Source organism: Puma concolor, chromosome C1 (assembly GCF_028749965.1).
Source record: "Puma concolor isolate L17-30 chromosome C1, mPumCon1.1.hap2, whole genome shotgun sequence".
Taxonomy (NCBI): Eukaryota; Metazoa; Chordata; class Mammalia; order Carnivora; family Felidae; genus Puma; species Puma concolor.
The window spans coordinates 160,600,351-160,623,682 of record NC_141674.1 but is presented as its reverse complement, the minus strand read 5'-3'; the positions used below and the strand labels follow the sequence as shown (position 1 = coordinate 160,623,682).

At 37.5% G+C, this 23,332-nt stretch overlaps 1 protein-coding gene across 5 annotated transcripts in view; it reads right to left on the bottom strand.

The window, feature by feature from the left end:
• Positions 1 to 200: 200 nt before the first annotated feature.
• Positions 201 to 23,332, bottom strand: part of ERICH2 (glutamate rich 2) — a 37,139-nt gene continuing 14,007 nt past the window's right edge. For all 5 annotated transcript variants that reach the window (XM_086718873.1, XM_086718876.1, XM_086718877.1 and 2 more), the window contains 4 exons: positions 20,465 to 20,652; positions 8,608 to 8,665; positions 1,282 to 1,353; positions 201 to 398 (listed from right to left, as the gene is read on the bottom strand). In XM_086718873.1, the coding sequence (XP_086574999.1) occupies positions 277 to 398; positions 1,282 to 1,353; positions 8,608 to 8,665; positions 20,465 to 20,652 (440 nt within the window). In that variant the 3' untranslated portion in view covers positions 201 to 276. The remainder of the gene's footprint in view (positions 399 to 1,281; positions 1,354 to 8,607; positions 8,666 to 20,464; positions 20,653 to 23,332) is intronic.

The window sequence follows — 23,332 nt, the reverse complement described above, 5'->3', positions numbered from 1 at the left end:
CTCATGGGTTTGTTGGATTAAATGAACTAATGTGTGCACAACAGCACGTGGTACACAATTACAGCTATGTAAATATTTTCAATTACTAATTTCTTCTCTGAGTAACTCACATAGAGGTAAGAACTAAATATCAAGAAGGAGCTCAAACCGATACGGATAAATTAAAAGAACTCTGTGCCAAATAAAGAACAAGACTAAAATGCAGCTTTCTCCCTTATATTTCCATGTATACAGTAATGAAAGTACATGAAGATTAAACCATAGCAGCAACCTTCATCACCCGTCTTCGCATTCATCAGAGCTTTCTTCACTTAGCTCCTCACTGCTCTCTCCTTCACTCTCACTGCTACTGTCTTCTTCACTATCTTCATCATCTTCCTCAAGATTTTGAGATTTCTCTGCCATAGAAAGGAAGAAAATTGCTTAAAATGTTCTTGATATTTCTACTCTTTGAAAAATCATAATTCTTCTTGCTTCTCCCTCCACTTAGAAATACCTATCTTTGGAACATGAAGACTGAGCTGAACTTTGTTAACTGTACGTAGGGTCAAAATAGTAGTACAAAGACTATATTCTTACTGGTATAAAGATATTTATGGATTTAGAGTAAATTTAAAACATAGGTCTATGGGGCGCCTGGGTGGCGCAGTCGGTTAAGCGTCCAACTTCAGCCAGGTCACGATCTCGCGGTCCGTGAGTTCGAGCCCCGCATCGGGCTCTGGGCTGATGGCTCAGAGCCTGGAGCCTGTTTCTGATTCTGTGTCTCCCTCTCTCTCTGCCCCTCCCCCGTTCATGCTCTGTCTCTCTCTGTCCCAAAAAAAATAAATAAACGTTAAAAAAAAAAAAAAAAAAAAAAAACCATAGGTCTATAAAGTTTCTTTTTACTATTCTCAATGTAATTCTTAATTAAATATAGTAAGAGTAAGTGAGATGTAGGATAATTTAGAGGGTACTAGTTTTCCTTGGAATTGTGGGATAGCTCTTTTAACATGTGTGGCAATTAGCATGTTCTGTTCCTTGTGAAGACTGTGTCAGTCCCTGATGCCTGGTACCCAGGGAGCCTGATTTACTTGGGCAGTTCTACCCCACAGAGAAAAGGGAGTCACCCTGACCATCTACAAAGGACAAGTTGGTTTCATTAAACCATCCAAGACAACCAGTTAGCCTTTTCTTAACCACTTTCTGAGGGTGTACTTCACTAATCTCCTGGGATAATAGGTTTTTAAATAGTGACTGCTCATAGTTCTATGAGAAAGAAGGAATTTCAATTTTTAAATTTACCCATCAGCAACATTTCTTCAATAAGTGAGAAAAACTCCTTGGCCTCAGGATTTTCTGGTTCATAGATTAGAACTGAAAACGGACAACAGAATGTGTGTTATTAATCTTCAAAGTGTTTCAGCAAGCACTCCTCAGAATGAGATTGGAACTGTCAATCAGAGTAAGTAAAAATGCACAAAGCAATAAATACCAATTATACCATAGGAATACTAAAGTGTAAATAGAGAAAATGTTCTACTTATCATAGGTGCATTGTAAAAGAAATAATGTTCAATATATTTTCTACCTCTTGTCTAAAAAATGCAATCTCCATCACTATGAGGCTTTCCTCATAGGCCTTGTAGCCAGAGTGTTTCTTGAATATAATCATCCCACAAACAAGGTACATATCCTGCAAAATGTGGAGGCTTTGCTAATGAGAAGACTGTGCCTGGAGGTCTGTTAATCCTGCTTTTCATCTCTCCCACTCAATGTCTACAAGACAGCCTTTCTTAGAGACCTTATCTGAACACAGAACGGAATTTTATTACGATTTTTTTTAATGCAAGCTATTCCATGGTAGAAATGCCATTTTGAGAAACTCATCTTTCAAAGAGAGAGAACTTATGTTTCTTTTTTCTCTTCATCCTGAAAACTTTTACCCTGGTTTACACCCTAGTCATTGCCTACTTAACAGCATGTGTCATCTTTGGACCATATCAGTAGATTTTGGGGGGCTTGGTGGTATGTTATCAATGTGTTAGAGGTTAGAAACATTTTCAACTTTTGTTTCGGAGTTCTTTAGGCTATTTTTTAACCCCAGATCTCTCTCTACCTTCTTCCTACCTGCCTTCAGGGGTATTCATAATTCTGCATTAGCCATTTAATGTTGTGACTCCTGTGCACTATCTTGATGGCCCCCAGGGGGCGCTAAAACATCAAGTGTGCTATTCTGGCTTAGAGTAAGACAAATAATTGTGGCTGGTTCAACTAGGCCCCAGTGCTCAGAGGACCTCATCCCATATGGCTTTCATCCTGACACACCAAACCAGTGTCTCTATTTCCTAATCTACCAATATAATTTACCATCAGTCTGGGTTAGCATGACTGTGTGCCTGCTTTTAAGGATCCTATAGGTATTTAGACACCTTTTAAGATTTCTAATAAAAGTATCTTGATTCATTTTAAATTGGACTAAAATATACTTATCATTAGCAGTCTAAATATTCTCTGAGCCTTTTCAAGAGCAGAGTTTCTCCAATTTGCCCCTTGGGATACTAGCTAGTTTCTTAAGATATTAATACATATTTTGGAAACTAGGTCAAATGAGGTTAATCAGGTAAAATTTATAGTAGAAGAAATTGCAGGATTTTACAGAACCACTAATATGCTCAGACCATTATGAGAATGTGGTTTCCCCAACTTACTATTCCCATGGAATCCTTTTTGGTTGAACACTTATTAAGAAATCTTGAATACAGTTTAGAAAATTTCATATTGGAATTAGGATCATTTCATGGGATTGGAGTATGAGATCAGCTACTCTCATGGTTTAAAAAAAACTGTTGACTTCTACAATTGTCAATTTTCAGAGTGAGGGAAAGGTATCTGCTTTAAAACTTAGCCCACAAATATGCATTCTAGATGATGAATCAAAAAGTCTTTGACAGGCTAGTAGAGTTGGTAAAAAGGTAAGAAAAGCCTCTAGCACATTCAGTTAGTGTCTTGGGAGTTGTTCCCAACCTGAGTCCATAAACAGATTCCAATATGGGCCCTGAAGAAAGACTGTCAGATGTGAATCCTGGTTCCGCCACTGTCTAGTTGGGTCTCCATGGGGGAAATATTTACTATCTCTGTACTTCAGTTCTATTATCTGTAATAATACTATTGGCCACATTAGGCCATTTTGATGAATCAGTGAGATAATGCAGATAAAACACTCAGTCCAGTCCTTAGTGCACTAAGAACCAAGTAACTGCTGATTATCATTCATTTTCCTGGAATGGTTTTGGACCTAGAGAAAGGCTTGGCTCCTTCCTAAATGTTCAGTGGATGTCTCCTTCTGGCTAAAGAGCTGGGGCAGGGAGCTGGGGGATTCTGCTGTACATTGGGCTCTAAGTCCCTCAGACTGGAGGCTATTCTAAGGTAGATAAGACATTGGTCTTGTTCACTGTAGCATCCCTAGGAGACTGACACAGAGCCGGAGCCCTCAAAACATTAAAAAATGGAATAAATGAATAGTAGGAAGCAGTCCTTTGACGCCTAGATAAAATTATACTCTAGGTTAGGGGCGTCTGGGTGGCTCAGTCAGCTAAATATCTGACTTCGGCTCAGGTCATGATCTCACGGTTTGTGAGTTCGAGCCTCACGTCGCACTCTGTGCTGACAGCTCAGAGCCTGGAGCCTGCTTCGGATTCTGTGTCTCCCCTTCTCTCTGCCCCTTCCATGCTCTAGCACTGTCTCTCTCTGTCTCTCAATAGTAAATGAACGTTAAAAAAAATTTTTTTTTTAAATTATACTCTAGGTTAAAAAGGAAAGAGTGATTTACTTTACTCAAAAAGAAAAAGAAAGGAAAAGAAAACTGCAGAGTAACTATCTTTTCTGAAGATACATCTGTAATTGTGTTAGACCAAAATGATGAGAACCATTTTGGTTCTCAGGCCATTATTGTTAAACACTTAGAATTATTATAATTGATGAGTAGGTCTTCCAGGCCTAAATGTTTTTTGTGTGTAAAATCTTGGGCTGCTGTGAGGAGCCTGTTGTGCCCTGAGAAAAGTGAGCTGCACATTCCCTTCTTACAGGTGAAGAGACCAGTAAATAGAAAGATTGACCGGCACATCTCACAGTCAATCATGAGATGAACTAAGAAAAGTACTTGGGACTCTTGACTTTCAGTCCCATTTAAAAACCACTTTCCCAGGATGCTTCCAATGCCTGGCAGGAAATGGCATACAGCCAATATATCACTTCTGCATGACATAGCAGGAAAATGGCTGAGGAAATATTAGGCACATATAAAAACTGTGTGTGAAAGATAGATAAAATTCAAGCCTTTACTGACAAATAAAATTTCTTGGGGGAACCCAATACAATTTCTTTTTTTAAAGGCAGGATGAAGAGAAAAGAAACCAATGGATGCCAGGTGGGAAGCCCTGAAGCCAAACAGAGATATAAATGATTACACTGTGATTGGACAGCAAGGAAACATACCGGCAACCAGTGGCTTTATTCAGAAAATGAATTTTTAGGGGCGCCTGGGTGGCGCAGTCGGTTAAGCGTCCGACTTCAGCTCAGGTCACGATCTCGCGGTCCGTGAGTTTGAGCCCCGCGTCGGGCTCTGGGCTGATGGCTCAGAGCCTGGAGCCTGTTTCCGATTCTGTGTCTCCCTCTCTCTCTGCCCCTCCCCCGTTCATGCTCTGTCTCTCTCTGTCCCAAAAATAAATAAACGTTGAAAAAAAAAAAATTAAAAAAAAAAAAAAAAAAAAAAAAAAAGAAAATGAATTTTTAAAACATTTCAGAAGGGACAAAGATGCATTACTTTATGTAAATTAATTGCCTCAGATACAAAGAAAATAAATATATTAGTTGACCATAGGAGCCATTTCAAGCCTGATTGACCCACAAAAGTACCTCTTTTCCAAGTCTCTGCCTCCTTGACTAGAGATATAAGTTTACTAATCAAATGAGGAAATGGAAATATAGGAGGATATCAGAAGCTTTCAAGCCAGACCTAGGATCTAATCCTAGGTGAATTAGTTTTCCTTGCTAAGACTCAGTTTCCTCAACTGTAAAATGGGGTTCATAATATCTGTCCCATAGAATTGTTTTAAGAATTAAACAAGGTATTCAAGAATGTTCTCATTATTAGTAGGTGCTCAATACAGACACATAAATACATAAATATGTAAATAATCCATGTTTACATACATAAATATATATAAATATATAGATACATAAATATATATAAATACATATAGAGATATATACAGATATATATATATAAATAAATAAGTATATATATATATATATATATATATATATATATATATATGTATAGAGAGAGAGAGAGAGAGAGAGAAAGGAGTGTTCTATAGCAGAGGTAGAAGATAGGGAAAAAAAGACAAACTGGGGCACCTGGGTGGCTTAGTTGGTTAAACATCCAACTTCGGTTCAGGTCATGATCTTATGGTTTGTGGGTTCAAGCCCTGCATTGGGGGGTGTACTAACAGCTCAGAGCCTGGAGCCTCCTTGGGATTCTGTGTCCCCCTCTCTCTCTGCCCTTCCCTGCTCATGCTCTTTCTCAAAAACTGAATAAACATTTTAAAAAAATGAAAAAGAAAGAAAAAAGGACAATATACTATAAGCATTTACATATAAAATAACCTGACGCCATCCTAGATGAAAAAAATTCATTTTGTCTGTTGTTCTGAATATAGAGAAGAACTTTGGTCAGTCCTCAGCCAAGTGTTTCCTATTAGCATCAAACTAGTACTTTCTTCCCCCGGAGACAGTGTCTCCAACTCTCTGTTCTTTCCTGAACTTGCTTAGCATTGCTAATCCTGGGCCTCCCTAATTTCACATCATTGGCTGGAATCTGCTTCAGGGGTAGCCAATCCTATTTTGCATGCACATGCAGCCAGCCCCCGCTCCCATCTCTGCACCTCTCGGCCCCGTTTCCAGTCATCCTCCTCTTTTGGGAGTAGTGTTCTTTCCCACCTGGCATGGTGCCGGTCTTAGCTCCTCCACAGCTCCTTTTCCTGTCTTCTAATCCTAGTCTTTGGCTATTTGACACGGACAGAAAAAAGTGAACAGTATTACTGGCTGAGCCAGTGGAGTAACAGACCAAACCAAACCATGGTTAATGTCAACCCCAAAAAGGTTTAGAGATGTGTGCTGTGATACCTGCTTTCTCTCCAGCTCCCAGCATAATGTCTGGTACAAGTCTGTGCTTGACATAAGGGAGGGAGGGAGAGAAATTTTACAGGGACATAACCCAATTAGGATAGACCAGTTTGAACTTTTTCATTCTCAATGACGGTATTTAATGGACGTTTACTGGTTTGACTCAGGCCAGTAAGCATTTTATTGAGCACCTGCTGTTTATGCAACATACTACAGGCCTAACAATCAAAAGTGACTAACAGATGTGGTGATATCAGTGCATATGTTTTATCAGCTTCAGCCAGAGGCTTTCTAAAATGACTGATGGATACGGAAATATAATACATGAATTTTCCCACTATTAGGCTGCACAAGAAACTCTGGGAGCTGGGACTGAGAGCTACAGACTCACTCACCTGTACCCCAGCCCCCAACAGAAGAGGGGTGCTGTGGGAGGCGGCAGCTTGGGCTCCAGTTTGGCCATGCCACTAGCTCCTTGAATGGTGCTGACCAAGCCGCTTAGCCTCTCTCTGCTTCTGCTTTGTTATTTGTAACAATGGGAATGGACACGATTTTCTTGAAGGAGTCCTTCTTATCAGAAATTCTGTTTGTGCACCACCCAAAAATACTTTTAATCAAAATATTTTATTCAATGGCTCTAAAGGTCAAAAGTGCTTAAAAGGATTAGACAAGGCAAATTATTTTGGATATAAAATAAGTAGTGCAAAAAGCATTCAAGAAACCCATTTTAAAAATTAGCCAATGAGGGGTGCCTGGCTGGCTCAGTTGGAAGAGCACATGGTTCTTGATCTTGGGGTTGTGAGTTCGAGCCCCACGTTAGGTGTAGACATTACTTAAAAATAAAATCTTAAAAAAATTTAGCCAATGATGTAAGAAGTACTGTATCCATAGCGGGGAGTCTATGTGAGGCCAGTGAAAGTAGATCCTCACAATTCCTACATTATATTTAAAAAAATTTTTTTTAACGTTTATTTATTATTGAAAGACAAACACAGAGCATGAGCAGGGGAGGGGCAGAGAGAGGGGGAGACACAGAATTCAAAGCAGGCTCTAGGCTCTGAGCTGTCAGCACAGAGCCCAATGCGAGGCTTGAACTCACAAACCGCGAGATCATGACCTGAGCGGGAGTCAGTCGCTTAATCGATTGAGACACCCAGGAGCCCCAGGAACTCACTGGATAGTTTTAACAGCAGATTGAACACAGCAGAAGATAGGACAGGTTAACTCAAAAACAGGTAGGTTAGTAGAACAATTCTAAAACAAAGCATAGAGATAAAAAGAAACGCAAAAAAAAAAAAAAAAAAAAAGAAAGAAACAACAGCCTAAGTGTAAGATACATCAGCCAAACTACTAAAAACCAAAGGAAGAAAGAAAAATAAGGTAGATCGTTATTATTCCTCTACTCAAAAGTGCCCAATGGTTTCCCACTTTGCTCAGAGAAAGAGCCAAAGTCCTTAAATTATGAAAGGGTGCTATGCAATCTACATAATCCCCAAACCATAACCTCTCTGACCTCATCTCCTGTCACACTTCCCCTTAGGTATTCTGCCCTGATCACACTGGCCTCCTTGCTGTTCCTCATCAGGCATGTTTGCATCTCAGTACATTTGCTATGAGTCCTGCCTTCCTAGACCATCTTATTCAAAACTGCTTTGCATCTTTCTAGTACTTTCTATTCCTTCTTCCCTACTTAATTTTTCTCCATAGCACCTATCATATATGAATTTGTTATCTGTTTGATACTAGATATAAATGTGGGATTGTTATCTGTCTTATTGACTGCTATACTTCCAGTGCTTAAAACAGTGCCTGGCACATGGAGGCACTCAAATATTTGTGGAATAAATGCATATTAAGTAAGGTTTGCTATACTACCTGACATGTCTTTGAAACTAAAGGCATAAAGTTAACTAACTCATTATCATGAAGGTCAAGATTTTTATTTATTTTCCAGTGATGATTAGTCTTTTTAAAAAAATTGTTTTAATGTTTTTTTTTAATGTTTTTTAAAATTTATTTTTGAAACAGAGAGAGACAGAGCATGAGCAGGAGAGGGGCAGAGAGAAAGGGAGACACAGAATCCAAAGCAGGCTCCAGGCTCTGAACTGTCAGCACAGAGCCTGATGTAGGGTTCGAACCCAAGGACTGTGAGATCATGATCTGAGCTGAAGTCGGACGCTTAACTGACTGAGCCACTCAGGCGCCCCTGATTAGTCTTTTTTAGTTTATCCCAAAGTTATTCTAGATGTCTAAATTAGTCCTAACACCAATCAACTTAACTTACTATTAAGGAATCACTGAGATACTATTAGGGAGTTTACTAGGCTATAATAATCAGACCATCTTACAAATTATGAAATGCATTTAGAAACAAATAAAAGATTAGAAAACAGAAAAGTATTTTGAAAAAAAAAAGAAAACATAAAAGTATTTTGTACTTACTCATCTGACATAATTTTTTTGCCAAATGGTAGTCTTGGCCCATTTCTGCTCTCAGGAACTGGAAAACATTAAGAAACTCTTCAGATAAGTACTTTCAGAGAGAATTTAAATGTCAATAATAAACCCCCTAAAAATATTACATTAATTATTAAATATTTTTCTTTTAATATTTCTACATTTTTGCAGAAGTAAGTCTATAATCAATTAATGAAGAATATTTAAGGACTTCCCATGGCAAGGCAACAGAGAACAAGTATGATACCTCTATGTTACTGCAGCCATACTATATGTATATTACTTAACAATTTCAGAATACATAGGTTGGTTCAACCGGCAAAGTTAGTAAAGACATTCATCACTTTAATATCCCTTTGGTTCAGATACAGCTTTTTTTTTTTTTTTGTAAACTTAGTCCATAATTACATGACTAAGATTGTAATTCATTTCATTTTACTATTTAAAAAAATTTTTTTTAATGTTTATTCATTTTTGAGAGACAGTAAGACCAAGCATGAGCAGGGGAGGGGCAGAGAGAGAAGGAGACACAGAATCTGAAGCAGGTTCCAGGCTCCAAGCTGTCAGTACAGAGCCCGACGTGGGGCTCGAATTCATGAACTATGAGATCATGACCTGAGCTGAAGTAGGATGCTTAAATGACTGAGTCACCCAGGCGTCCCTTGTTTCACTTTTATTATATTTTTATTGTTACAAAGTAGTACATATTTTTGTATGTAGGGAATTTAAAAGCTAAATAAACACATTCTGTCCCCAACTAAAAAGCATTTATATTTCTACCATACAGAGATATATATTTTTAGCATCTTCATCATATCATTTTAGTACTTTTCCATAAGTCAAACACATATTCACAAAAACTAGAATTATTCAGTAACTTTTTTTGCTTATTTTAGAGAGAGAGAGAGCATGTATGTGAGTAGGAGAGAGGGGTGGGGGGAAGAGCAAAAGAGTGAAAGAGCGAGAGAGAGAGCGAGAGAGAGCGAGAGAGAGCGAGAGAGAGAGAGAGAGAGAGAGAGAGAGAATCTTAAGCAGGCTCCATGCTCAGCGCAGAGCCCCATGCAAGGCTGGATCCATGACCCTGGGAAAATGACCTGAGCCGAAATCATGAGTCAGATGCTCAACCAACTGAGCCACGCAGGTGCCCCTATTCAGTAATTTTTTTATTAAAAAAATTTTTGTTTTAAGTTTGAGAGAGAAAGTACAAGTCAGAGAGAGACAGAGAGAGAGGGCAGGGAGAGAATCCCAAGCAGGCTCCACACGGTCAGTGCAGAGCCTGATGTGGGGCTTGATTCCACAAACCATGAGATCATGACCTGAGCCAAGGTCAGTTGGTTAACCAACTGAGCCACCCAGGCGCCCCTCAGTAACTTATTAAAAATAAGCCACATATCATGATAATTTTCTCCCCATGAAATTAAATATTCTTATATATTTTTTACTTAGGCTACAGGTTAATAAAACTAATGTCCTACTCTAAAACTTACTTAGACTGCTTCCGTTAAAAACTAACCCTAGGGGCGCCTGGGTGGCGCAGTCGGTTAAGCGTCCGGCTTCAGCCAGGTCACGATCTCGCGGTCCGTGAGTTCGAGCCCCGCGTCAGGCTCTGGGCTGATGGCTCGGAGCCTGGAGCCTGTTTCCGATTCTGTGTCTCCCTCTCTCTCTGCCCCTCCCCCGTTCATGCTCTGTCTCTCTCTGTCCCAAAAATAAATAAACGTTGAAAAAAAAAATTAAAAAAAAAAACAAAAAACCCTAAACTTAGATGATTGTTCTTGATTGTGTGTACTATATTCTGAACATAGAGGCTTCCTCTGCAAGAGGCAAGGGCATGGAGTATTAGAAGAGACACTTCCCCATGCTTCTAGACATTTGATATATACCCAGGCACCATTTTAAGAAGTTCTCTACCAGTTTTTTCAGTTTCTTCCACAGGTATGATTATTTACATTTCTCTAATGGAAATAGAACACTTCTGCAGATTTTTCTATAAACCATTACCTTTACCACAATCCCCACTTTTTCACATATTAGTAAGTGCTATGGTAAACTCATTAAACAGAATTGTTTTTGGGTTTTTTTTTAGATTTTTTAAATATTTACTTATTTTTGAGAGAGAGGGAGAGACAGTGCAAGCAGGGGAGGGCAGAGGAAGAGAGACAGAGGGAGACACAGAATCCAAAGCAGGCTCCAGGCTCTGAGCTGTCATCACAGAGCCCAACATGGGGCTCGAACCCACAAACCGTGAGATCATGACCTAAGCCAAAGTCGGAGGCTTAACCGACTGAGCCACCCAGGCACCCGTTACATTTTTAAAATCTATTTTTGTCTATTAAGACCTATTTATTTTCATTCCTATTTGTGGTTTCCTTCCATTTTAATTATGGTATCTTGTGGTTTATCTAGGTCATTCTTTTTTCAAATATCCTATTCTTTTTTTTTTTTTTTTAATTTTTTTTCAACGTTTTTTATTTATTTTTGGGACAGAGAGAGACAGAGCATGAACGGGGGAGGGGCAGAGAGAGAGGGAGACACAGAATCGGAAACAGGCTCCAGGCTCCGAGCCATCAGCCCAGAGCCCGACGCGGGGCTCGAACTCCCGGACCGCGAGATCGTGACCTGGCTGAAGTCGGACGCTTAACCGACTGCGCCACCCAGGCGCCCCTCAAATATCCTATTCTTAAATGGATATAGTAATTTGGTATTTACTTTGAATTTTGTTTATTTAATTCCTTTTCTTATTTTCCTTATATTTATTTTGTTCTTTTTCTAGGAATTACTATTTAGTTCATTTGTTGTCATTTCCCTTTGAATCATCATTGTCATCACTTAAGTATTCAAAACCTTAAGCTCTTTTTGAAAGCTTTAATATTTAGTGTTGTGGTTATCACTATTTTCTAAGTAGTTTGTAAGTTTAGTTTTGATTTTGATTTGTAATTCAAGTGTCATCCAGAAGAATACCTTTTAGTTTAAAGTAGTTTTGTTATTGTAGTTATTTTTATTTTCAGTGCCTAGTTTAATTCATAACAGAGAATGTGACCAGTATCATATATAGCTATTATTTATATTTTTAAAATCTTTATGGAAAATTTAAATAAACACAGAAGTAGAAAAAATAGTAAAAGAAGTACACGTCTCCAATTCTCATCTTCAAAAATTAATATTTTGTCAATCTGATTGTATCAATATTACTATACATTCTTTTCCCCAGTCTGCCTAGACTGTTTTAAGATTTTTTTACAGATATCATCTCATTTCACTTTAAATTAAAAACCCAATGACACTATGGCTATTACACCTAACGAAATTAACAAGAATTTCTCAATATCAATTAATATCTAGTCTATTTCATGAAGCATTATGTTAATAATACTAGCCTCAGAAAATGAAAAGGAGCATGGAATCAATTTAAAAATGTACTTAGCACTGACCTATTTGTTGTTGCTGTTAACAAAAAAATGTGTATGTATATATTTCCTTTTAACAGTTCAAAATGCAGTGAAATTAAGAAATTCATGCAATGGATATTTGGCTAAAGACTTTCATGAGAATTGCTTAAAACTTCAAAGTCAAGCTAAATTAAGAAGACAGGTTTAAAAAAAGTGGTTTTACATTAAATTATTTGTGACATTCAAAATAAAGAGATGGGACTTCCAGGGAAGATACCAGAGTAGCAGGACCCTAAACTCACCTTGTCCCTCAAATACAACTAGGTAACACTTGCATCACTGCAAACAACCCAGATAATGACCCAAAGACTGGCCAAACAAATTCTACAACTGAATATAGAAAAGAGGCCACATCAAAGAGGGCCAGAAGGGTGAGGATTCAGTGGGAACTAAACCCCATAGATTTGACCACTGGAAGAAGGGAGCCACAGACCCAGAGAGGGGTGAGAAACAGACTATCACACAGGGGGAGCCTGCAGGGGGAAGAGGAATCCCCACAGCATTTGCCTTTGAAAACCAGAGGGGCTAAATTTCCTGAGTGCTTACAACCAGAGGGACTTAAAGCCTGAAACTTTAAAACTCAGCAGCCTTGGCTCTGGGAGAGCTCAGAGGGTGATAGGAAGCTGAGCCCTTACGCTTAAAGAGATAGCACAGCAAACATCCTTCAGAGATACAGCTTGTAAACAGTTTGAAAGTCACCTGGAGCTTATGGGAGGGAGAGTTGGTTACCAACTCAGGAGTTTGGGGAGGAACTTCTCCAGGAACAAAGGAGCTGGCAGGCTCCATTTCCCTCCCCTGCCCCTCATCATAAACATACAACTACCTGTGGGAACCAGCACAACACTGGCATTCACTACCTACCTTGCTTACACCACACTCCGCCCCCTCCAGTCAGGCCTGCCTCAGTCCTTGTGTTGCAGATCCTCTCCCCCAGAAGACCCCTGCAAACCTTGCCAGCAGTGCCTCTCCTGACCTCTCACGGAGGACGTGTGCACCTTGTTAAAACTGCATCCCCTGACTGCTCATCCTTTGTGGAGTGCCCAGCTCTGTCTCTGTGGTAGCTGTGTGTCCCCTGTGGAAGAGGACCAGTGCTACCTAGTTAAAAGTGCATGTCCTTCCCACTACTTACAAGAGCAAGAGACTTCCCTAACACACAGAAACAGACACAGAGAGTTAGGCAAAATGAAGAGACAGAGGAATATGTCACAAATGAAAGAACTGGACAAAATCACAGCAAGAGACCTAAGCGAAATGGATATAAGTAATATGCCTGATAGAGAATTTAAAGTAATGACCATAAAGATACTCACTGGACTTGAGAAAAAGGTGCAGGACATCAGTGGGACCCTTAACACAGAGATAAAAAAAAGAACCAATAAGAGAGAAAGAACATAATAAATGAAATCAAAATACACTTGATGGAATAAATGGCAGGCTGGAAGAAGCAGAGGAACAAATGAATGAACCAGAAGATAGAGTAATGGAAAGTAATCAAGCTGAACAAATGAAAGAAAAAAAGAGTTACATAAAACAAGAATGGTCTTAGGAAAATCAGTGACTCCATCAAGCATAATAACTTTCACATTATAGGGATCCCAGAAGAAGAAGAGAGAGAATTGGGGGCAGAAAATTTATTTGAAGGAATAATAGTTGGAAACTTCCCTAATCTGGGGAAGGAAACAGATACCCAGAGATCCAGGAGGCACAGAGATCCTAACAAAATCAACCAAAGGAGGTCCACACCATAGTAATCAAAATGGCAAAAAGTAGTGATAAAGAAAAAAAATTAAGCAGTAAGAGAAAAGAAGATAGTTACCTATAAGGGAAATCTCATAAGGCTTTCAGTGGATAGACCAGAAGGAAGTGGAATATATTGAATATATTCAAAGCGCTGAATGGGGAAAACGTGCAGCCAAGAACACTATCCAGTAAGGCTATCATTCAAAATAGAATGAGATGAAGAGCTTCTCAGACAAACAAAAACTAAAGGAGTTCATGACCACAAAACTAGCCCTACAAGAAATATTAAAGGGGACTTTTTGAGTGGAAAAGAAAGAACATACGTGAGAGTATGAAAAGTAGGAAACATAAAAGTAGTAGGACTAAATATTTCTGTAAAAAATCAGTCAAAGGATTCACAAAATAAAAGGATGTAATATATGACACCATATACCTAAAACACGGTGAGGAGAGGAGTAAAGAATGGGTTCAAATTTAAGTGACCATCAACTTAATATAGACTGCTATATGCAGATGATGTTATATACAAACCTAATGGTAACCACAAATCAAAAACCACTAATAGATACGCAAAGAATAAAGAAAAAGGAACCTAGGTATATCACTAAAGAAAGCCAACAAATCATTAGAGAGAGCAAGAGAAGGATTAGAGAAAAACTACAAAAAAAAACCCATAAAACAAGTAGCAAAATGGCAATATATACAAATCTATCAATAATTACATTGAGCGTGAATGAACACTCCAATAAAGACATAGGGTGACAGAGTGGATAAAAAAACCAAACCCATCTACATGCTGCCTACAAGAGACTCATTTCAGACCTAAAGACACTTGCAGATTGAAAGTGGGGGGATGGAGAAACATTTTTAAAAAATGAAAAGGTACGTGCAAAAAATAAAAAAAACCAGAGTAGTTTTCAAGAAAGAGAGAATAATGACACTTTTTAAAACTATGACTACCTATATTACATTAATAATATTAAATAAAATTGTAAGGTTAAAAAAAAAAGACCTAAATATGAGACCTGAAACCATAAAAATCCTGAAAGAGAGCACAGGCAGTAATGTCTCTGACATTGGCCATAGCAACATTTTTCTAGATATGTTTCCTAAGGCAAGGGAAATAAACTATTGGGACTACATCAAAATAAAAAACTTCTGCAAAGAAAGGGAAGCAATTAACAAAACTAAAAGATAATCTACTGAACACAAGATATTTGTAAATGACATATCTGATAAAGGGTTAGTATACAAAATATATAAAGAACTTATACAACTGAACACCCAAAAAACAAACAATCTAATTAAAAATGGGCAGGACATGAACAGATATTTCCCCAAAGATGACATTCAGTTGGCCAACAGATACAGGAAAAGATGCTCAACATCACTCATCATCAGGGAATTGCAAACTGAAACTGAAATGAGGTATCACCTCATACCTGTCAGAATGATAAAATCAAAAACATAAGAAACAGCAAGTGTTGGAGAGGATGTGGAGAAAAGAAACCCTCTTGTACTGTTCGTGGGAATGCAAACTGGTGCAGCCACTGTGGAAAACAGTATGGAGGTTCCTCAAAAAGTTAAAAATAGAACTAAACTATGATCCAGTAATTGCATTACTGGGTATTTGTCCAAAAAATACAAAAACTCTAATTCAAAGGGATACATGAACCCCTATGTTTATAGCAGCATTATTTACAATAGCCAAATTATGGATGCAGACCAAGTGTTCACTGATAGATAAACAGATAAAGAAGATGTGGTATATTATATACAATGGAATATTACAGATCAAAGAGTACACTTATGATGAAAACAAAGAAAAGAAAAATTGAAAGATTAGAACTATGAACACACATATACATTTTACCTAGATTCAACACTTCTTAACATTGTGCTACATTTGCTTTATCTCTCTCTTTTGATAGGTAAGGTGTAGTCTAGATATTTTTCACAGAAACATTTGAAAGTTGCAGACATTGTAAAATTTCACCCTGAAATATTCAAGCATGGGTCTCCTAAGAATAAGTTCATGCTTCAGTGTAACATTATACCCTTATCACATCTAAGAAAATTAACAGTAATTCTGTAATAAAATATTACATTCAAATTGAGACTTCCCAATTTGTCTTTAAAATTTTTTTTAATTGTCTTTAAGATTTTTTTCTAGGCAGGATTCCATCAAAATTCATGTTGTGATTTTAGTTGTTAACTATATTTTGTTTTTGTTTATTTTTTTAATTCCAGTACAGTTAACATACAGTGTTATATTAGTTTCAGGTAGATAATATAGTGATTCAATTCCATATATCACCCAGTATTCATCACAAGTGCACTCCATAATCTCCATCACCTCTTTCACCCATCCCTTCACTCATCTCCCCTCTGGTAACCATCAGTTTATTCTCTATAGTTATGAGTCTGTTTCTTGGTTTGTCTCTAATCTTTCAATTTTTCTGTAGGTTTGAAAATTTTGAAAATAAAGTTGAGAATTTAAAAAGAGATGCATTCTGAAAACAAAAGATCTTATGCACAGATACAGCATAACATATGAAAATAAGCAATCTCATATTGTTTGAATATTTATCTGAAAATGAAGTCATGGATTACTTTTATAATTTAATGTCAAAAAAAATAGAAAAGAAATAAGGGATGCCTGGGTGGCTCAGTCCAACTTCAGCTCAGGTCATGATCTCACAGTCTGTGAGTTCGAGCCCTGCATTGGGCTCTGTGCTGACAGCTCAGAGCCTAGAGCCTGCTTTGGATTCTGTGTCTCCCTCTCTCTCTGCCCCTCCCCTGCTCACTCTCTGTCTCTCTCTGCCTCAAAAATAAATAAAAACATTTAAAAAATTAAAAAAAATAAAAAACAAAAGAAATAGTGACAGGGCACTTGGGTGGCTCAGTTGGTTAAGTGTCTGACTTTGGTTCAGGTAATTATCTCACTGCTTGTTGAGTTTGAGCCCCACATCAGGCTCTGTGCTGACAGCTCAGAGCCTGGAGCCTGCCTCAGATTCTGTATCTCCCTTTCTCTCTGCTCCTCACCTGCTCATGCTCTTTCTCTCCTTCAAAAAAAAAAAAAATTAAAAATTAAAAAAAAAAGCAATAAAATGAGCAACTACAAAGAGTTCGGTTATGGCAAATAGGGTCTTTGAATGCTTTATAATTCACGAATGATATAGATGTTTAGTCAAAGGATGAGGCTAAGTAAAATCTTCCCAATGCTTGGCATCAATTTTTTTCTCCCTTGCTAAAACACCTTATAATATTAAGGAAGTTTCAAAACTCTCTACATATGCTTTATTCTAAGAGTAAAATATGGCAAATGTGTCTGATTTCTTTATATGATTCCATGGCTTAGCATTTCGGTTAAATTATATTAAAAGGCAAGCTCCTTAGCATTTTATGCTAAAACTCTAATTGAGGCTTCTAGCCATGATGGAGCTAACAGAGATCAGATTTTTCTCCCTCCTAAACAACCATAAAACTGTACAAAATATATGAAACAAGAGTTTTCAGTAATTTGACAATAGGTATTATGGGATAGTGATCTGGAGAAGAGAAACAAGATGGGTCCTATTACTACCTCAGTTTACAGGTGTGGGCTATTTCCAGGTACCAGCACAGGCAGGAAGGAACCAGATACCAGTGATTGGAGTGGAAAAAAGACAGTTTGGAGTTCAGAGAGGCCAATGTTATATTTTCAAGAGAGCTCCAGCAATCTGCAGAGGTGTCTCTTTGAGTCTTTGGCTGGAATTCATCTGCATATGAGTATGAAGAAACTATTTGAGGCTAGAGAAAGAATTGCTGGAATCAGCAGGTAGAACAATTACTGAATAACACACAGGGCTGAACAGAGCTCATGTTTTCTCCAGCCAGATTAGAAGTTCCTCTTAATACACAGAGCATTGGGAAGAGTCCTCATAAAGGCATTGCCTTAGTACTGTACCTACAATATAAAGGCTACCCTGGACCCTCCCAACAAAGCTTAAAAGATAAGACTCAAAAAGAGAAACCTGCTTCCAAGAAACCCAACTATGTCCCAGATCAAAGCCCAAAAATATTTAAAGGAAAACTACAAAAGTTTGTACCAAAGAATATGAAATTTTTAATGTCTATGATTTAGTAAAAAAAAATTACTAGGCATGCAAAGATGCAGAAAAATATGACCCATATAATGGAGAAAACTTAGGCAACAGAAACCGACCTAGAATTGACAAAAACGATAGCATAGCAGACAAGCACGTTAAAATAGCTATTATAAATATGTCATATGATTAAAAGTAATATATGAATAGATGAGAGAAATAACTGATATAAAATATTTAAAACTTCTAGAGATGATAAAATATCTGAAATTTTATACACACACATATATGGAGAAAGAGGGAGAGAGGGAGGGAGGAAGGATGGGATTAACAGTAGAGTATAACTATAAGAAAAGATCATGAACTTGAAGAGAGACCAATAGAAATTTCTAAAATGTAATATATACAGAAAATAAACATAAAAGGAACATCAGTGACCTTTGGGACAACATTGGGTCGTCTAACATACATGTAACTTGGAGCCCAGAAGAAGAGAGGGAGAGAAGAGGTTAAAAAAACAATTATTTGAAGACTTAATAACATTTTCAAATCTGGTTTAAACTATAAACTCATAGACCCAAGAATCTCAATGAGCAGAAGCAATGTGAAGAAAACCACATCAAGTCATATTGTAATCAAATTGCCAAAAATAATAATACGAAAGAAAAAAAAATTAAATAATGAGAAAAAAACATATACAGATGGACAAAAATAACAGCAGACATCTTGTCTGAAACTATGCAAAGTATTGGACAATGGAACAGCTTTCAAAGTACAAATCTTCCTCAACTTATGATGGGAATAAAGCCATCATAAGTTGAAATAAATTGGAAATGTATTTAATACACCTAACTTACCAAACATCATAGCTTAGCCTAGCCTACCTTAAACATGCTCAGACCACTTACATTAACCTACAGTAGGGCAAAATCATCTAACACAAAATGTATTTTATAATGAAGTATTGAATAATTCATGTAATTATTGAATAATATACTGAAAATGAAAAATGTAATGGTTGTAAGTGTATTGGTTGTTTACCCTCATAATTGCGTGGCTGGCTGGGAATTGCAGAATGCTGCAACTACCCAGCAACATGAGAGAGTAATCATACAACATATCAATAGGTAAGGAAGAAATCAAAATTCAAAATTCAAAGTATGGTTTCTACTGAATGCATATCATTTTCACACAATTATACAGTCGAAAAATTGTATGCTGAACCATTAAAAGTCAGGGACTGTCTGCACCAAAAAAACCTCACAACCTACAAATTCCTAGCTCATACATTCTTTAAAAATGAAGATAAGGGCGCCCCGGTGGCTCAGTCGGTTGAGCCCCCAGCCAGCTCAGGTCATGATCTCATGGTTTGTGAGTTCAAGCCCCACCTTGGGCTCTGTGCTGACAGCTCAGAGCCTGGAGCCTGCTTCAGATTCTGTGTCTCCCTCTGTCTCTGCCCCACCCCCTCTCATGTTCTCTCTCTCTCTCTCTCAAAAATAAACATTAAAAAAGTTTTTTTTAATGAAGATATTAAGACTTTTTCAGATAAAAGCTGAGAGTATTCACTGCTCACAGAACTACATTATACAAAAGAAACCATAAGAAATTTTTCAGGTAAAAGGAAAATAGTATCAGGTGGAAATTGGGTTCTACACTAAGCTATAAAGAACACCAGAAATGTGTTCCAAAACAGATATTTTCCCATTAAAAAAATTTTTTTAAAGAGGATTGACCATTTAAAATAAAGATAGTAACAATGTATTATAGGGCTTATAATATACATGGAAGTAAAATGCATGACAATAAGAAGGGGGAAATTAAAATATATTGTTATAAAGTTCTTACAATACACATGAAGATGTATAATATCAACTAAAGGTAGACTGTGAGCCCACAACTGGGGTAAAATTGCTTTTTTCTACATAGAATTATCAGTAAACGTTTATGTACAACTTTTGCATGTGATGTTTCAGGCTTCAGTGCCTTTGCACATATTTCCTATGCCAAAAATGCCATCTCTACTTGTTTACTTGATGAATTCCTGAGCTTCCCTTTTCCTTCAAGTTTCTAAAACTCCAATGACTATTCTTCTAAAAATCTTTCCTTTATCCCGTTTCTTCTACTTCTACTCTCAGTCACTTAATCCTCCCTATTCCCTGAGAAGTTCATAAATACTTCTACTAGCACAGATTTCATTTTATTATAAATTGTACTATACACATTATACCTGTTAGTTTTCAAGGGTAAAGACATATCTTTCTTATCTATCTCTAAATGTCCCCAATAACTAGCATGGTGCCCAGTTGTGTAGAAAGCATCCCTTAAAGCAGTCCTTGCAGAGTTTTGTACCCAAACTTTTATTCCTGTTTCTGCCTTGGGCAGAATAAGTCACTTCCAGAATCTTCTCTCACCTCTCACTTCGTGAAGGTAGTAAGAGAGATGAGTAGCTAGGTAAGCCTCTGTATATGGGCAAGGATATTTTTACTATTTTTTCAATCTTCAAGACTATACACTACTTATTTTAATATTTTTAACTTTCTTACATTATAATGCACAAGTTAAACTTACTTCTGCCATTAACTCTAATGGAGCATGAGTATCCTTATTAGGGTGACTGTCTTCATCATTATCATCATCACTGGTATCATCTTCACCATCATCATCTGTCGATTCAGATAACTTATCATCAATACCCTGAAGGCAACGTTTGTTATTTTTCTCCTGCTCTTGAAGGACTGCATCTTTGCCCACTTGACCTAAAATAGAATATGCATATTTTTTTAATTTAAATTTAAATTTTTATTTTAGAGAGAGAGAGAGAGAGAGAGAGAGAGAGAGAGAACATGCAAGCCAGGGAGAGGGGCAAAGGGAGAGAAAGGGAGAGACAGAGACAGAGACAGAGAGAGACAGAGAGAGAGAGACAAAGAGAGAATCTTAAGCAGGCTCCATGCTCAGCACAGAGTCCACTACAGGTCTAGATCCCGTGACCCTGGGATCGTGACCCGAGCCAAAATCAAGAGTCAGACACTCTACCCAGGCACCCCAGAATATGCATAATTTAATCAATACTGAAAAGTTCAAAAATTAAAAATGGTTACTCCTAAATTAAAATGTATATATACTATATGGCTCCCTGTTCTGGGGTTTATTTTTTTCATGACTAAACAGCACTGCAATGAACTTACCTGATTTCCAAAAAAAAAAAAAAAAAAAAAAAAAGTAATACAACTACCAAGAGGGAAAAAAACAAACCCAAAACACTGAACTAATCTTAGTGTTGTTTGGCGCTTAAAATTTTAATAGTAAATGGAAAACAGTTTTGTTTATATAAAATATGATTTCAAGAAAAAAAAAAAGAAATGAATACTATTCTATCTCCAGAAATACATTTCCTAAATTGTTCTTATAGGAAGGTAAATATGAAATAAAGAGCCTGGAGAGTAAAAGTAAGACTGGAGAGGCTGAAAAGAAAATAGTTCTTCTCAGGCAGGTCATGTCACTGCTTGGATACTTGAGAATAAAGTTCTTTCTCTCTCAACACACACACACATGCAAGTTAGAAAAGACATGTGGGGGCGCCTGGGTGGCTCAGTAGGTTAAGCAGCCGACTTCGGCTCAGGTCATGATCTCATGGTCCGTGAGTTCGAGCCCCGCATCGGGCTCTGTGCTGACAGCTCAGAGCCTAGAGCCCGTTTCAGATTCTGTGTCTCCCTCTCTCTCTGCCCCTCCCCTGTTCATGCTCTGTTTCTCTCTCTCTCAAAAATAAATAAACGTTAAAAAAATATTTTTTAAAAAGAAAAGAGACATGTGAAGTATTCTAGCTATAACCAGAAGTTACTTAACATTAGTAATGATTTTTCTAATGTCAAAACTCAATAGTTATGGTGAAATGCAGATGACTGAAAAATAAAAATAAGCACTAATAACTACCCATTCAGTGCCCAGCACTATGTAGAGTCCCAGGAACACAAAAATGACAGTTCTTGACCTCAGGGTACTCATTCACACTCTAATTGGGGAGTAGAAACATAATGGATAGTGATAAAGCAGTATGGAAGTACGGTGATAAAAACGTGTGGAATAAACAAAAGAACAAAGGAAGGCCCCATGCCAACCTGGAGAGTGGTCAGGAGTTGCCCAGTCTGAGTGGATCAGTTTTTCTAAGGAGAGGAAACCAACACAGAAACAAGAACGTGCCTCAAAGCACTTTGACACTTCTTAGGGGTCAAGGTTGAGACTAAAATGGTGACAGATGTGGCTGGAGGGGTAGGTAGATAATGGAATCTTATGGGCCAGGAGCCTTGGAATTAGGACTATACCCTAAAAGTAAACCCTACTAATGATGGATTTTAAGTACGAAAACAAGTATGGTCAAATCTGCATTTCTGGAGGAACACTTGGTCAGGACGGTGGAAAGTACATTTGAGGGGAGACCAAAAAACAAAAAGAGCAAGGAGAGAGGTTAGAGGTCTCTTTTAAAAGTCTAGGTGAGAAATATGACTAATATGAACTGGTAAAATAGGGATGGAGAGGGGGGAAGTAGATTAGAGAAATATTTAAGAAGTAAAGTCTCTATGACACAATCTACTGGAACATTTTCCAACACTTCAATTCTTATATTATCTGCATCTATTTTTGCCATATGAGTATCACCTATACTAATTACTCAGTATTTTTCTTTGAATCTACTTTTTTAACATATAAGTTTTATCAGATCACAAATACTACCATCCATGAAGCTGATGGATATACGAATAAAAATAACATATAATAATCCCAACAAACATTATAAGTCATTACTCTTTTGAACATTAGATATATTAACTCATTTAATCCTCTCAACATCTCAATGAGGTGTGTACTATTTTCACTCTGTTCTTAGATGAAACAGAGAGACCGAGAGGTTAAATAACCCACCCAACTTCATGCCACTAATTAAGTGGTGGATCTGGGAGTCAAGTTTGGCTCCAGAATCCATATTCATGACCATGTCTTACCTTTTTCTAACATACATTGAAATATATTATCATTAAACTAATTTTTAAAAAAAGTTACTATGTGTTTCCTAAAATTATGTCTTTGGGAAATACTACTGAGTGAGCTTGTCAACTGCTCTGGCTCTACCAAGGTCTTTCACAGTTTCAACCTGAACTTGTGTGAAACCTTGCCTTCTTGTAAGATTCTGAGTGTCTGGAAGTCTTGTGAGATGCCTTCTTGGACGGGAGTTTGGCCATTAGCTACTCCAAATCATGTAGAAACACTCGTGTCGGAAATAAAATGAAGAAATCGAGGAGATCTCCAGAGACAACAATGTTAGGAAAACGCAGGCCAAAAAAACAAAAAGCTGATAAAACTCCAGACTCCACAGCAAACACCTGCCTAAACCAAAAAATGCTACCCTGAAAATAGGTACCAGTCCTTCCAAGAGTAGGATGG